Source organism: Orycteropus afer, unplaced genomic scaffold, assembly GCF_000298275.1.
Source record: "Orycteropus afer afer isolate SDZICR_OR568_19922 unplaced genomic scaffold, OryAfe1.0 scaffold00266, whole genome shotgun sequence".
Classification (NCBI taxonomy): domain Eukaryota; kingdom Metazoa; phylum Chordata; class Mammalia; order Tubulidentata; family Orycteropodidae; genus Orycteropus; species Orycteropus afer.
In genome coordinates this window covers 1,358,290-1,373,194 of record NW_006921853.1, presented here as the reverse complement: position 1 = coordinate 1,373,194, position 14,905 = coordinate 1,358,290, and the positions used below count along the sequence as shown (strand labels likewise).

The 14,905-nt window shown below is 50.7% G+C and overlaps 1 protein-coding gene across 1 annotated transcript in view; it reads right to left on the bottom strand.

Moving 5' to 3' along the window:
* IL21R (interleukin 21 receptor) overlaps positions 1–14,905 on the bottom strand; it is a 48,820-nt gene that overhangs the window by 6,661 nt on the left and 27,254 nt on the right. The window contains 3 exon segments of the mRNA XM_007950284.2: positions 235–389; positions 4,860–5,059; positions 7,087–7,189. Of these exon segments, the coding sequence (XP_007948475.2) occupies positions 235–389; positions 4,860–5,059; positions 7,087–7,189 (458 nt within the window).

Genomic DNA, 14,905 nt, shown 5'->3' with positions numbered 1-14,905 from the left:
ACAGCCTGCTGTAAATGGGGGGCAGTGAACACACAGCCTGCTGTAAATGGGGGGCAGTGAGAACACAGCCTGCTGTAGAGAAGGGCCCCTCAGGGGGTTGTCCTTGGTGTCCACTCTTGGCCGTGAACTACAAAGGTCGCCTCTCTCAGACTCTCCCCCCACCCTGCATGACCCGCACACCCTCCCCCTTCCCACTCTCCTACATCTGGGCAGCCGGCCCTCTGCCATCCTCACCAGAGCCCAGGGGGCGTCCCGGTTCCTATACTGCAGCTCATACTGAAGCTTGCCCTTCAGCGCGGAGGAGGCAGGGTCTTCGTAATCAGAGCTCCAGGAGATCTCGTACTGCCCCGAGAAGGTCACAGTCACATTGAAGGGGGGAGACGGCTTGACTTAGAGGAAAATGCCAGACACATAAAAACAGGTGAGATTTCATATTAGGAGAGAAAAATTTGATGACGAGAAGATTTCCCAGGCCTGACCCCTTACTTGTGAGAACAGGACTGTGACTTTGCACAATGTACCACCTGTCTCTGGGCCTCAGTTTGCTCATCTAAAAAATGGGAGACTTCTACTACACTAAGGAGCTCTGGTCAGACCAGCCACTCCTCGGAAGGAAGGTTGGGCAATCCTACTTCCGTAGTGATACTGCCTCGGAAACCCAAGGAGGGGTCGCTATGAGTCGGGGCCGACTCGACAGAACATAACAACAACAAAGGAGCTCTGGTGGCGCAGTGCCTAAGGCATTTGCCTGCTAACCAGATGGTTGGTGGTTCAAATCCACCAGTCTCTCCATGGAAAGAAGATGGGACAATCTGCTTTCATAAAGATTTACAGCCTTGGAAACCCAATGGGAGTTACTATGAGTTGGAATAGAGTCTATGGCAGTGAGTTTGGTTTGTGTGTGTGTGTGTGTGTGTGTCTGTGTGTTTTCTCCAACTACATTGGGTTGCAAACTCATATGCCTCCCACAGCAGGCTAAACTAACTAAAAAAATAAAAAACTCACTGTCATCGAGTTGGATCCGACTCATAGCAACCCCTCCTTGGGTTTCCGAGGCGGTATCACTACAAAAGTAGATTGCCCAGTCTTTCTTCCAAGGAGTGGCTGGTGGGTTTGAACCACCAGCCTAATGGTTAGCAGTCAATGTGCTACGCCACCAGAGCTCCTCCCAGGGCAGGCAGGTAACAGAAATGGAGTAAACAGGTTTGGGGAGGAGGATGGTGCACAGCTACACCTCAGATGTGGGAACACAGACTAGGCCCAAACTATCTACGTTTTCACAAAAGTAAAACAACTCCTGGCAATCCAGACTTGTATGTGAAATCCTCTACTGTAACAAGTCAAGGAAAGGTTTATACTTGGAAGGAAGCTGTCTTTGTTGGTTACTAGGGATGGGATGGGAGGGGAGGGAACACTGCTAGAAAGGTAGAGACAAGCATTGATTTGGGTGAAGGGAAGGAGAAATGCACCAAATATGAGTGACCAACACAGTGGCACTGATGAAGAGGAAGACACAGAGAGACGCATGTGAGGTACAGACAACAAAGATGAACCTTTTTGCACGTACAGTACTTCACTGTCGGTGATGGCAAACATTGATCTACAGGTGGGTAGATGGGTGGACAGGCTGAATGATCAGATTTGTACGTGAAATCTCAAGTTTTAAAACTTAGCTATGAGTCCAAACACTTTCTAAGCAGATCCACTTATTTTCAATTTCTGTTCCAAATGACTGTATGGTTTTGTTTCAACCCCAAAAGTCAGAAGACTGTCACGAACATTGACAGCAATGATGAAATGGACCGCTGAGCCCGTGCCTGCCCCACGCTGCTCTGTACTCGGCAGTGTGACACCTGCAGGGACCCTGGTGTGGCTGTTCTCATCCTACAGACATCTCCTGACAACTGGAGCCACCTGCCCACTGGCTCCCATTGGCACATGGAGAGCTGACATCTAGACCCACAACCTCAAGCTGTCAATGATGCCCACAGGCAAAGGTCAGAGGTGTGGATTCCAGCTTTGCTCTATCATAAATTTGTTTTATGAACTTGAGCAAGACACTATATGCTATGTGGCTTAATTTCCTCTCCTGAAAATATGGTACCAGTTTCTGTCTCATGGGGCTTAACATTCCCAAGCACCCTGGTAAAGGGCAGACGGTGAGGCCCTCAGGGCACAAAGCACCAAGCCCACGTGTGAGAGAGACGTGTCCAGCCCTGCCCTCCCCGCCCACCTTCTCTGCTGCCCCCATCTAATATTCTACACGCTTCCCTCTGTGACTCTGTGTACCATCTGCCTCCCCCTCTCATGATGCTGAAAGCTGTATCATCAGTATTTCAAATACCAGGCAGGGTCACCCAGCAGGGTCACGGCTTTCAGTGGAGCTTCCAGACTGAGGCAGACTAGGAGTAAAGGCCTGGTGACCTCTTTCTGAAGCCTTATGTGGTGGTTAAGGTTGCATGTCAACTTGGCTGGGCCTGGTTGAGTGGCTGGGCAGCTGGATATAGTATTCCCCATGATGAGACTGGTAATCAACTCCATGGTGGAATCTACTGTGAGCAGCTGAGTAGCTGCCTTTGGGATGTGGTCTGCTTCCTGTATATAAGGAGAAGCCTTGGGGAATGGTCTGTAGCTTATGGCATGCTTGGACCCTGCATGTAGCTGTGTCATTGTTCAGCACCCTGCCATGCTCTGCTGACTTTGGGACTTACAATGCACTGGAATTAATGACCTGCCATGTGGTTTGGTAACACTGGGACTGTGCCTTTTTACTTGTCAACCTTGGGCTTGTCTGCCTCAGCAGCCAGCAGCTGTCTGAGTGAAGAAAAGCCTCTAGCTCCAGTGGGCTGGGAGCTGGAGGTAGAGCTGAAGCCCAAGGCTGAGGGGCTTTCACCCAACCCCTAGAGCCTGGCACTTTGAACTTGGACTTAAAGCCTCCAAATTGTAAGAATAAACTCCTGTTTCTTTAATCATCCCACTTATGGTATATATTCTTGTCAGAGCAGCCCTAGGGAACCAGAACACCCTATGAATCACAACAGAAATTGGATGTGGTGCTAGAAGGTGAGCCCCTGGGTAGGAAGTCCCTCAAAACACAGGGCCACAACGATTGACTTGCGTGTCATTGTGGAAATGGTGCGTCATGGCAGAGACGGCGCAGGGCCAGGCGATGTTCCTCTCTGTTGTACTTGGGGTCGCCATGAGTTGGCGCCAACTTGAAGCCACCTAACAACAACAGCCCTCTCTGGGATCCTGCTCCCGGGAGCAGGGTTTTGTCCATGCTGTGCCCACACTGGCTCTAAGAGCAGTGCCTGGTGACCAGCGAGCACTCGGTACAGAGCCGTGGAATCCCAGTGAACCTGCCTTTCAGGGGTTCCCCGCAGCAACTCTCAAGCTGCTGAGGACTCTGAACACCCCCCAGGGCTCCAACCACAGCCCGAGATGGAGAAGACCCACTTTGAGGAATGTCACTGTGTGTGATGAGACGATGACAGTACTGTTGCTATCTTATTGGCAGTGGTAGGTCCACTTTGGGGGACTAGTTCCTGATACGTCTTTTCTCTTCCTCAGGGAAAGTCGTGCTACCTGGGCTGGGGCACTGGCTAGTGGCCAGAAGTGATTAAAAGACACTGAATAGCCAAGAACGGCCTTGTGGACCTCAGGGGATGCTTGAGGAGCCAGGGAGGCATGAATGGGGCCTGGTTCTTGGCCCAGAGAGGCCAGGGGCCCAGGACGGAGCAGCCAGGGATAGAAAATGAATGTCTGCCACAGCCTGCCTCAGACCCTGGCAGGCAGGAAGGCAAGGAGAGGGCCAGAGAGTAATGGAGCCACCTCACAGGGATGTCCCAGGGCCCCCCTGTTTCTGTGAGATGTGAAGATGGGGGTTGCCACCTGCCCAGCTCACCCAGGGGGGCTGGAGGGCTGCCCTGCTATGGGGCATGGGTGTGGGATGAGCTCAACATATCTGGATCTGTGTGGCTGTGTGTGACTCTGTGGGCCTCAGTGTCCCTACCTCTAGGCCAGGGGCTGGCGGGCCATCTGCGAGTTGATCTGCGGTTTATTTATGGGTGAGCCCCAGGACCAGGGGCTGTGAGTGTGTATGAGTCTGTGTGGAGTCTGGGTGTGTGTGGGGCTTTACCCATACCCTCTACGGTGCAAACCCAGCCCCAAGAGTGTGAATCACTGAGCTCTCATATCTGCCCTGCCCTGCTAAGGGGAATCTCAGGACAGAAACTCCCAAACTCCACACACGCTGCCTCCCCTGCCTTGCCCTGGCTCCGATCCAGAGATACAATTGCTTCTACCAGCAGTTTTCTGCCCCTGGGCTCCTCTTGACCTCCAGCCTGGACTGAAGCTCCAGGCGTCACTGGAGCTAAGAAGGGGGAGGAAAGGCAGAAGGGTTTCTTTGTGACTCAATGTCTTCACTTGGTTCATCATGGAAGCAGAATCTCAGAGGGTCAGAGTCAAAGGAGTTTTCACTCTACAAATAGGGAAACTGAGTCCCAGAGGTGGGGCATGCCTTGTGTAAGGTCACACGGATGGGTGGGGACTGAGTGGCTACTGAAGCCCTTAAGTCCTAGGTCCCAGCCTAGTCCTTTCCACACCCCTGCTGCCTTTTTTTTTTTTTTTTTGGTGGGGGTGCCTAAGGTCCAAATGTAGTATCAACCCATCACACCTTAGTAAAAAATAGTGTATCTCATTAGTTCTCTGCTGCCTTGGTAACAAGGAGCAGAACTCAAAGAAGAGATGCAGGCATGGGACACATGCAAGTTTTGATGGAGGGAGGAGAGGGCAGGGAAGACAGGACCCAGTCCCCACACAGGATCTGCTCAGCTCTGGGGACCAAGGGATATACTCACTGCTCTCAGCCAGGACAAAGCTGCCACACTCCCAGGAGTGTCTGCCAGATGGGTCTGTCATGTTGACACTGAAAATGTCGTCGGCCATGAAGAAGGACACATCCATGTGACATGTGTACCATGCATGCGTTGTGTTGTGGGTTGACAGGTGGAGGCTGCAGGAGGTGACCTCATCCTCCAGTTCTCCATACAGGTCTTGCCTTCAAGGACAGAGCAGCTGGTCATGTCTGGGAGCCAGTGGTGCTCAGCCCACAGCACCAGGGCAGAAACCACAATATCAGGGCTGAGAGGGACCTGGTCCAACCAACCCTTCCCCCTGCACAGAAGGTTCCAGGCTCGGCTTACATGCCGCCAAGAACTCACTACCTCATTTAGGGTGGCAGCTCAACTTTAGGAGTTTGGGGTCATTGCTGACTGGACTGAGCCTTATCTACCCTTGTCATTCCATCAACCTGATCACTGTTCTACAGGAAAGATTTGAACACTTCAGACCTCCTCCCTCCAGTGCCTACAGAACACCTAATAGGTACCTGAGCTGACGGCTGAGATATGAGCTTATTCCCAGCTCTGGGGAAACTTCTGGAGCAGCTGGTGTGATAGGGTTGGGGAAAATGTTCTAGCTTTTTTACTCCAACTGAGCAGGAATGATGGGCTTTGAAGTATGGATAGGAGTTCACCAGATATTTAATTCAGGAAGGAAGGTTGGGCAATCCTACTTCCGTAGTGATACTGCCTCGGAAACCCAAGGAGGGGTCGCTATGAGTCAGGGCTGACTCGACGGCACATAACAACAACAACAGTGCCATAGTGCCTAAGGCAGTTGACTGCTAACTAGAAGGCTGGCAGTTCAAACCCACCAGCCACTCCTCGGGAGGAAGGTTGCGCAATCTATTTCCATAGTGATATCGCCTCAGAAACCCAGAGGGGTCACTATGAGTCAGGTCCGACTCGACAGCAGTGAGTTTGGTTTTTGGTTTATACACATATTCATGCTCTGAACAACCCCCAAGGTCAACATTGCTGTGTGTCAGGTGGATATGTGGACTCAGTTCTTTGTTAAATTTTTGTTGAAATAGAAACTTCTGCTGAATAAATGCCCTCCCAATACTATCCTGGAGGTCTGGCTGGTGTCCCTGCCTCACCTGCCCTCCCTTCCTGCTAACCTCTCAAACTGCCTGTCACTCCCCTGCCTAACGCCCTCCCCACCAGACAACAGAATCTGGCCCCTGCTGCTCTCTGCTTTCTCTGCTTGTTACCTGCCCTTGCTCCAGCTGGCACCGGCCTCTATTCCTCAACCTCCATTTGCCCTGCCGTGCCTTCTCCCCTTTCCCCAGCTCCCTGGCTGCCTCCTGGACCCAAGAGTGTCCTGACCACTGTCCTCATGCCACTTCCTCTCTACCAGTGTCTCTGTTTCTTGGTAGCACTCACTGTTGCCCTAAAGTAACCTGCTTGTTCTTCATGTGTTTATGTCTATCTCCCCGGCTCCTCCCCACACACAGTATGTTAGCATCAAGGAGTCAGGGACCTTGCCTGTCTTGAGCTCTGCTGAATGCTCAGAGCCTACAACAGTGCCTGGCAGGAGCGTAATCAGTGTTTTTATGAATGAATGGATGGATGCATAGATGATGGCATGAAATCCAGTGATTCTTTTTTCCTGAGCTGCACGTGCCCATGGTTTTTGTCATCAGACTGTTTCAGTGAGTTTGCCTTAGCTTGAATCCCATCTCTGTCATTCACTGGCTGTGTGATCTTAAGCCACTTGCTTACCCTCTCTGAGCCTCATTTTCCCCGTCTTAAAATGAAAGTAATGAGACCTTTCTCATGGGGTTATTGTGAAGATTGGAAGTGATGGTCTACGGGAAGCCCATAGCAAGGTGCTTGGCACATAGTAGGTGCTCAAAACTAGTCATCTGGGGGTCTGGCTGTCCTGGAATCTCAAACCCATTCTCAGAACTATTTGGACCACAGAGTGGCCTATGGAATGGGACAGTGCAGCTCTAGGCAAGTCCTAAGCACCCATATTTGTAAGGTGGTGATGGCGACTCCCACCTCAAAGAGTCATTCTTGGGGTGAAGCCAACTGCTGTGGGAAGAGGCAGCTGCTATGCTATTACTAAGCCACCTGCCTGACACACAGTAGGTCCAACTCAGGCTGTGGTCTCCTGTGTTCCTGCCCCAACCCAGCCCTCCTTGCTTCTTCTCCATGTTCTCAGAGCAGATCCACTTACCAGGTGAGGGTGAAGGTGTGGGGGTGAAGGGTCCCCATTTCCAGGACACAGGTGACTGTTTGGAGGTAGTCGGAGTAGCAGGCGAGGTCGGAACAGCCCCAGGCTGCAGGGTCAGGGGAGAGAGAGGCTTTGGTGGGGGGCGGGCTGGGGCTGCCGGGCATGGGGTGAGGCGTCCCTTTACTCTCCCAGGAGTGGAAGATGAGTGGGCAAGGGGGTCCTGGGCCCTGGATGGTCACTAAGCATCTGGGAATCCCTTGTTTGAGCCCCTAAATTCCAAAACTGATTATGAAGGCAAGACACTCCCCAGCGTGAAATCCAGTAACCTGAGCAGGCCCCCAGCTCAGCACCTCTTCCTACCCAAGTTCTGTCTCCGGCCACAGGCAGGGGTTTCTCCTGGTTACTCTCCTCTTTCTGTGTGGCATGTCCCAAACACCCCACAACACAGGGCAAAGCCAGGGAGTGTGGAACCACACCTAGCAAGAGGGTCAGGACTCCATGAAGTCCGCACAAGGGAAGCCCAATAAGGGATTTCTCGTGTTATTTGATAAATTCAAAGGCCAGTGCCACCACCACCATCCCATTATTTACAGGAATTGTCTTCCCTTGTAAAGTGGATGCATGTTAAGTAGTTTTTTCCTTCACCTAACAAAGACCCTAAGTAGCTCTGGTGGCATAGTGCCTAAGGCATTTGACTGCTAACCAGAAGGTTGGTGGTTCAAACCCACCAGTCACTCTGTGGAAGGAAGACTGGGCAATCTACTTCCATAAAGATTTACCGCTTCAGAAACCCACAGGGGGTCACTATGAGTTGGAATCGACTCAATGGCAGTGAGTTTGGGTTTAACGAAGACCCTTGGGTCTCACTCTAGGTCAGAACCTGGATTGATAACCCAGAGCGCTATTGCTGGAAATGTCCTGACAGATCCTCTAGTCCAACCCCTGCCCCCATTTTACAAATGAGACACCCAGGGCTTGGAGACCTGGCCACAGGTCTAGTTTCTCTTGGTCTAGGCCACGGAGACTCTCACCCTGACAGCAAAACCTAGTCTGTGCTGCTGCTCTTCCTAGTCACACACATGGCAGACATTACTAATCTATCGTGACACTCCCTCCCTGGATGCAGCCTCAGAATCCTCTCAACACAGTGCCCCAGGAGTCTGAGTCATGGAAATGAATCCTGTTCTAGGAAGGGGCTTCCCTTGGGATAGCACACAAGGCCAGTCAATGAGGCTGCGTGGGGCTAGACAAGGCACCTTGTGGACCAAAAAAAACCAAACTCACTTCCATTGAATTGGATCCGACTCATAGTGACCCCTCCTTGGGTTTCCAAGGCGGTATCTCTACGGAAGTGGATTGTCCAACTTTCCTTCCGAAGAGTGGCTGGTGGGTTTGAACGGCCAGCCTTCTGGTTAGCAGTCAGATGCCTTAGGCATTATGCTACCAGAGCTCCTTGTGGACTAAAGGAGGCTGATCTGGACAGGACTCAAACCCGGGGCTGCAGGAACCACCGTGTGGCTGTGTCTTCTCCAAGCTCATCTCTCAGGATTCCAGGAACTTGGAAAGGAGCTGTCATTCCCAGCTGGGCTCAAGGCCACTAAGGGACAGGTTTGTCCTCAAGCTTAGGATGAAATATTGGGGATCAAGCTGGCATGGAGGTGGCTGAGACCTGTCCCCCAGCCCCCGGGGCCTTTGCACGCCTGGGGTTATGAAAGCATCATGGCAGTGAGAAGCCATGCCGAGTGCAACCACGGACATGTCACACAAAACCTGTCTGTAAGCTGTGGGTGTGGACCTCTCACCCCAGAGGTACTGAGGCACTTAGATGAGGTCACACTGGGGAAGCCCTCGGAGCCAGCAGCTGAGCCACGTGGCTAAGGCTACAGGAGTCAGGCAGATTCAGAAACTGGCTCTGTCTGGTCACAGATCTGCCCCTTCTCTTCCCTGAGCCCCAGTTTTCTTAACTGAAAAACAGGCTCAGGGTAGCGCGGACCCCCCAGGGCCGTCAGGAGAGTGGAACAAGACCGTGCTCAGCGCCCAGGACACAGCAGCCACTATAGCAGTAACACCAGCCATGGAGGTCACTCTGACTCGTGGTGACGTCATGCACATCAGAGTAGGACTGTGCCCCGCGGGCTTGTCAATGGCTGGTTTCTCAGAAGTAGATCCTCAGGCTTTTCTTCCGCAGCACCTCCAGGTGGACTCAAACCTCCAATTTTTCAATTAACGCTTGAGGATGCTAACTGCTTGAACTATCAGGGACTCCAGGGGCATATTTGCAGTCCTGGTGTGGAGGTGGGGCGGGTGGCCTGAAGCCCTTTTAGTGCCAGGATGGGTGCTGGCCGATCAGAAAGGGAAAGTAAAAAAGAGCTGACATCTGTTTCCTGAAGGAGCTATTTGAGATGCTGGGTCTTTTGGTAAAAACCAGAGAAATATGGATGACTCAGCAGTGGTGGCTGACCACAACATCGCCTGCCCCATCCAGCCTCCAATCCTGCCTGTGAGCTCGGTCCTACCTCCTCATAGCCCCCTCCTCTGGGGAGCTCTCCTGGGTCTGCCAGCCCCAGGCAGCAACCCCTCAAGTCAGACTCCAGGGCTTTCCCAAAGCTATGTGAGACTTCTCTTTCAGGGGCTGCCTTCCCTAGCTTTCACACTTTTTGCCTCTTTCCCCCACCCCCAGCCTTTGAGGCACATGGGGCCTGCAGAGGATCCAGTAATTGTTGCAAAACAATCTCCAGGGAGAGTCATTACATAAGGAGAAACTGAGGTTAGACCAAAGGTAGAACTTCCTCACTCTGAGGGTTGGGAGTCAGCCAAGATAGTGTTGGGAGTGAAGGCTGGACTCTCTCATCCTCCCCAGAGACTTGAAAGCCCAAGCCCATGGCCTGGGCCACGGTGGGGCATTTCTCTTTAACAGAGCTCTCGGGTCAAACGGGTTCTGGCTGAAAGAGAGCTGGCTCTTGGACCTTGTCAGCCTCGAGTTAAGAGAAGCCATAGACCTGACCCTGTAGCTTCCAGCCTTGCTCCTGACAGGCTCACGGGAGGAAGCTGGCCCCTCCCCACCTGCAGACCTCAGGCTTACTTACCACCCTGGAACATCAGCAGCAGGAAGAGGGTGGCCCAGCCACACAGCATGCTGACTCCTGCAGCCTGCAAAAGACACACACGAGAGGTGGGCTGGCTGCGGTCCAGGAGCCTCCCGTTCCGTTCATCCCTGCCTCTCCCCGGGCAGACCTTCCTCAATTCTTGGATTTGTCTCAAAGAAACAAGGGTCTGAGGGCCCCCAAAGGATTCTTGCCCCTTGTAAATGGTTGTTTCACCCACCTTTCCCACCGTCTTCTGCTTCTTACCGAATAACAAATCCAGGGTTAGCCCACCAAGGAGACCCCTACTGACATGAGCAGACACATGCACACCCATGTTCATCACAGCACTGTTCACGATAGCAGAGAGATGTGTCCAACAACGGATGAATGGACAAACAAACCGATACATTTACACAATGGAATACCATGCGACATTAATGAACGACAAAGAATCCAGGAAACACCTCATAAACTGCATGAACCTGGAAGGCATGATGCTGAGTGAAATAAGTCATTCACAAAAGGACAAATATTGTATGAGTTCACTATTATATATCTATAGCATATCTATAATTGGTGAGTAGATACAGGCTAGGTGAACAGGGTTACACCCAAGACCATATGCAGGTTTGGCAGAGGATATTTCCACCTGATGGCATAGCACCTAAGGCATTTGACTGCCAACCAGAAGGTTGGTGGTTCAATCTCACCAGCCACTCCATAGAAGGAAGACTTGGCAATCTACTTCTGTAAAGATTGACTACCTCAGAAACCCAAAGGAGGATCACTGAGTCTGAATCGACTCAATGGCAGTGAGTTTGGTTTTTCTTGTTTATTTTTATGAGTGGTAATTACATCTATATATATATATAGTAGCACAAACAGAGGGCAAAGATAAAAACTTCTTAGCCATAACCAGTCACCCTGTGGGAATGGGTCACTGGGATTAGGGACACAGGATCACAGTCTCAGCGGACAGCTAAGTCAATTGGCATAATATGGTCCATAAGGGAATGTTCTGCAAACGACTGGGGTCTTAAAAGCTTATGAGCAGCCATCTGAGATGTAACCACTGGTCTCTCCCTTTCAGGAGGAAAGAAGAGTGAAGAAAATCAAAGACTCAAAGAAACAATTAGTCCAAAGGACTCATGGACCATGTGAACCACAGCCTCCACTACCTGAGACCAGACAAACTAGATGGTGCCCCGCTGCTACTATAAACCACTTTGGTTAGGACCACAGAAAGTCCTGGACAGAGTGGGAGAAAAATGTAGAACTAATTCAAAATCATAGACCAGATCTGACTGGTGGAACCCCCGAGACTGTGGCCACTAGTCACCTTTCAAGCCTGGAACTGAACCTACCCACCGGTGATCCCTTGCAGCCAAACAACAGCCAGTCCTAGAGAGTGAAAAACATGAGGAATGCACTCCTCAGAACAATCAACCGGATGAAATCAAAAGGGCAGCACGGACGGGAAAACAAAGCTCAAAGGCAAGAAAGAAAGACATGGAAACAGGAAGCCAGGGAGGAAGTGGGAAGACTGTTGTCACCTTGAGGGGACTGCAGCTAATGTTGCAAAACAAAATGTGTATAAATCATTGAATGGAAAAGTAATTTGCTGTAAACTTTCACCCAAACCACAATAAAAATGAATGAACGAAGAAAGGAAGGAGGGAGATGTCTATTGAATACCTGGGGTCTCCATGAGTTGATGACTACTCAGTAGCAATGGGTTTGGTTTTGCTGTTTGGTTTGGGTTTTGTTTGTTGGTTGGTTATTGAATATCAAAAGATTCAATAACTGAGATAAGGTTAAGATAAATTCTGTTGAACCGGTGGGCTCGGCACCATAGTTGCAGGGAACATAAAGCTCAATTGGCATAACTTACTACACAAAACATTGTTCCACCTCCTACTTTGGCGAGTAGCGACTGGGATTTTAAAAGCTTGCAAGCAGCCATCTAGATGCAATGATGGGTCTCTCCTCATCCAGAGCAAAGAATGAAGAAAACCAAAGATTCATGGGATCAATTAGTCTTAGTGACTGGTACACCATACGATCCTCAGCCTATATGACTATGAGACCAGAAGAACTAGATGGTGCCCGGCTACCACTGTCAACCACTCAGAGGGGGATCTATGTGGAGACCCTGGACAGAGAGCGAGAACCATGTGGAACAAAACTCAAAACCATTTGAAAAAAAAAAAAAAGGGAGGGGGAACCAGGTTTGCTGGTCTGATAGAGCTTGGTGGAACCACTGAGACTATGGCCCCTTGCTGCCCTTCAGGTCTGGAATTGAACCCATACCTGTGGCTTTCAGCCAAACAAAAGACAGGCATATGAGTTGAACATTTACCTGAGGTAGATACACTCCCTGGAGAGAACAATCATGGGAGAAGGAAGGGCTGCTTATGCACAGGGAGACAGCTCAGGGGGCAGGGGTGCATGGAGGGATGGACACAGGGAAGAAGTAACTATAGAAGTGGGAGGGGAGCTGTTGCATTGTGGTAAATTGTAGTTAATGTCATGAGACAAAGTGTATGCGAGCTGCTGTATGGAAAGTGAATTTCCTCTGTAAACTTTCACCCAAATCTCTCTCTCTCTCACACACACACACACACACACACAAAGATAAACTCTCACTCACTCATTGCCATTGAGTTGATTCCAATGCATAGCCACCCCCACTGGGTTTCTTAGGCGGTCAGTCTTTACAGAAGTAGATTGCCCCGTCTTCCTTCGGCGGAGTGGCTGGTAGGTTTGAACTGCCAACCTTCTGGTTATCAGTCAAATGCCTTAGGCACTGAGCCACCAGGGCTCCCAATAATGAAGTTTCTTACTAAATGACACCCTAAGACCTCTAGGCCTAACCAAGCAGGACAAAGGGCAGGCAAAGGGACTCCCTGGTTCTGGCCCAGATGGAGAAGGGCCCTACCTGGAGAGCTGAGCAAGTCCACTCACGGAGAGTGGTCTTAGATGCTTTATGCTGCAGAACGACCCACCAGGCTGTCAATGCTAGGCCCTTCGCGGCACTTTGCCCTTTGCACCCAACTTTGGAAAGTTCTGTGTCTGCTTGGGGAAGTGCCAACCAGAGACCAGTGTGTCCACCTGCCCAGACCCTGGAGTCCCAGCCAGACTGGTCCCCAAAAGCAGGAGTGTAGCTGGAACTGAAGGCCAGAGGGATGACGCACACAGTGACCAAGTCATACACATGGCTTCTTCCAGACACCATGCCTGACTCACAACGGGAAGAGCTCCACCCTCTGGATACCTTCCCTGCTCCCCTAGATCCTACTCAGACCCCAGCCATAGCCCCCCCCCCAACCTCTAACAAAGTCATCAAGGAGGCAGTGGTGAAGGGCACAGACCATGGCATCACAGTAGTATTCAGATCCAACTTGACACTTACTGACCATGTCTCTCTGGGCTGGCACTTCCAAGCTTTGTGAAATGGAGACAGAAAATCTGCTTCCAGGGTTTTTCTGAGAATTTGAGGAAGAAATTTGCATAAAGCCTAGGACTTGGCCCCTGACTCATAAACACTCAGTAAACAGCCATGATTGATACAGAATTTAGAGCATCAGAAATGGAGGGCACCGGAAGGATGAAGCCAAGAGTTTCCAAAATTTCCCACTTTTTAAAATTTTGACCATCTTTGTAGACCACGGGTATGTAATATTTTTTTCTTTAAACCAACTCTCTTTTTAAAATTTAACCCCAAGCAATCATATCCATGGTTGCATGTTTTCATCATGCTTTAAAGAAATACAAGGAAAAACCAAAGTCTGCAACTGAATTTTAGTGAGAGACTATTGTCTTCCCAGGGAGCTCTGGTAGCGTAGAGCCTAAGGCACTTGACTGCTAACCAGAAGGCTGGCGGTTCAAACCCACCAGCCACTCCTCGGAAGGAAGGTTGAGCAATCTACTTCCATAGTGATACTGCCTCAGAAACCCAAGGAGGGGTAGCTATGAGTCTGGTCTGACTCAACAGCAAATAACAACAACAACATTGTCTTCCCAAGAGTCCTGGGAGATGGGAGAAAGATCAAAGGTAACAGATTGGTGTTTAACACACATCAGCATCCAACTGAGATTCTCACACCCTCTGTCATCAGGACTGAAAGAGGTTGTAAACGTTCTAATTCTCTCCCAATAGGGTTCAGGCATATTCCACACTGAAATAAACCCCTCGCTCTGGGCAACATCAGCCTCAAACAGTGAATACTTCTCCATCGTGTCCTCTATGGGCTCCTACAACATCAAGTGGGGACTCCTCCCACTGCCCACCCTGCCTTGAGTCCATCCTTCTATGAGTCTTCCCATTCAGACAACAACAACTTATTTCCCAGTGCCAAGCAGGGACCCCCATGCAGATCAGACCACCAGGTGTTTTTCCTGAATGAAGGACAGAAGGTGCCCTAAAGGCTACCTTGCTATGTGAGCCCCTGCAGCTTTCTGCCCATGGGGGCTCCCGCCAAAGAATGAAGATTCCTGACTTGGGCCCCAGCTGTGTGTCTTTGGGCAAGTTCCCTGACCTCTCTGATCCTCAGTTTGCTCATTTGCAAAATGTGGGTCATGAATCTTGGCTGGAGGTTTCTTGTGGGCATTGAAGACACACTGTGCATGAAGCACCCCAGTACAGTGCTGGGGAGGATGGCGCCCCAGAGAGGTGCTCATCCATCAGGCTCTAGTGGCCAGAAATGATGTCTGGGATTGTGGTAATTCAGACTAAA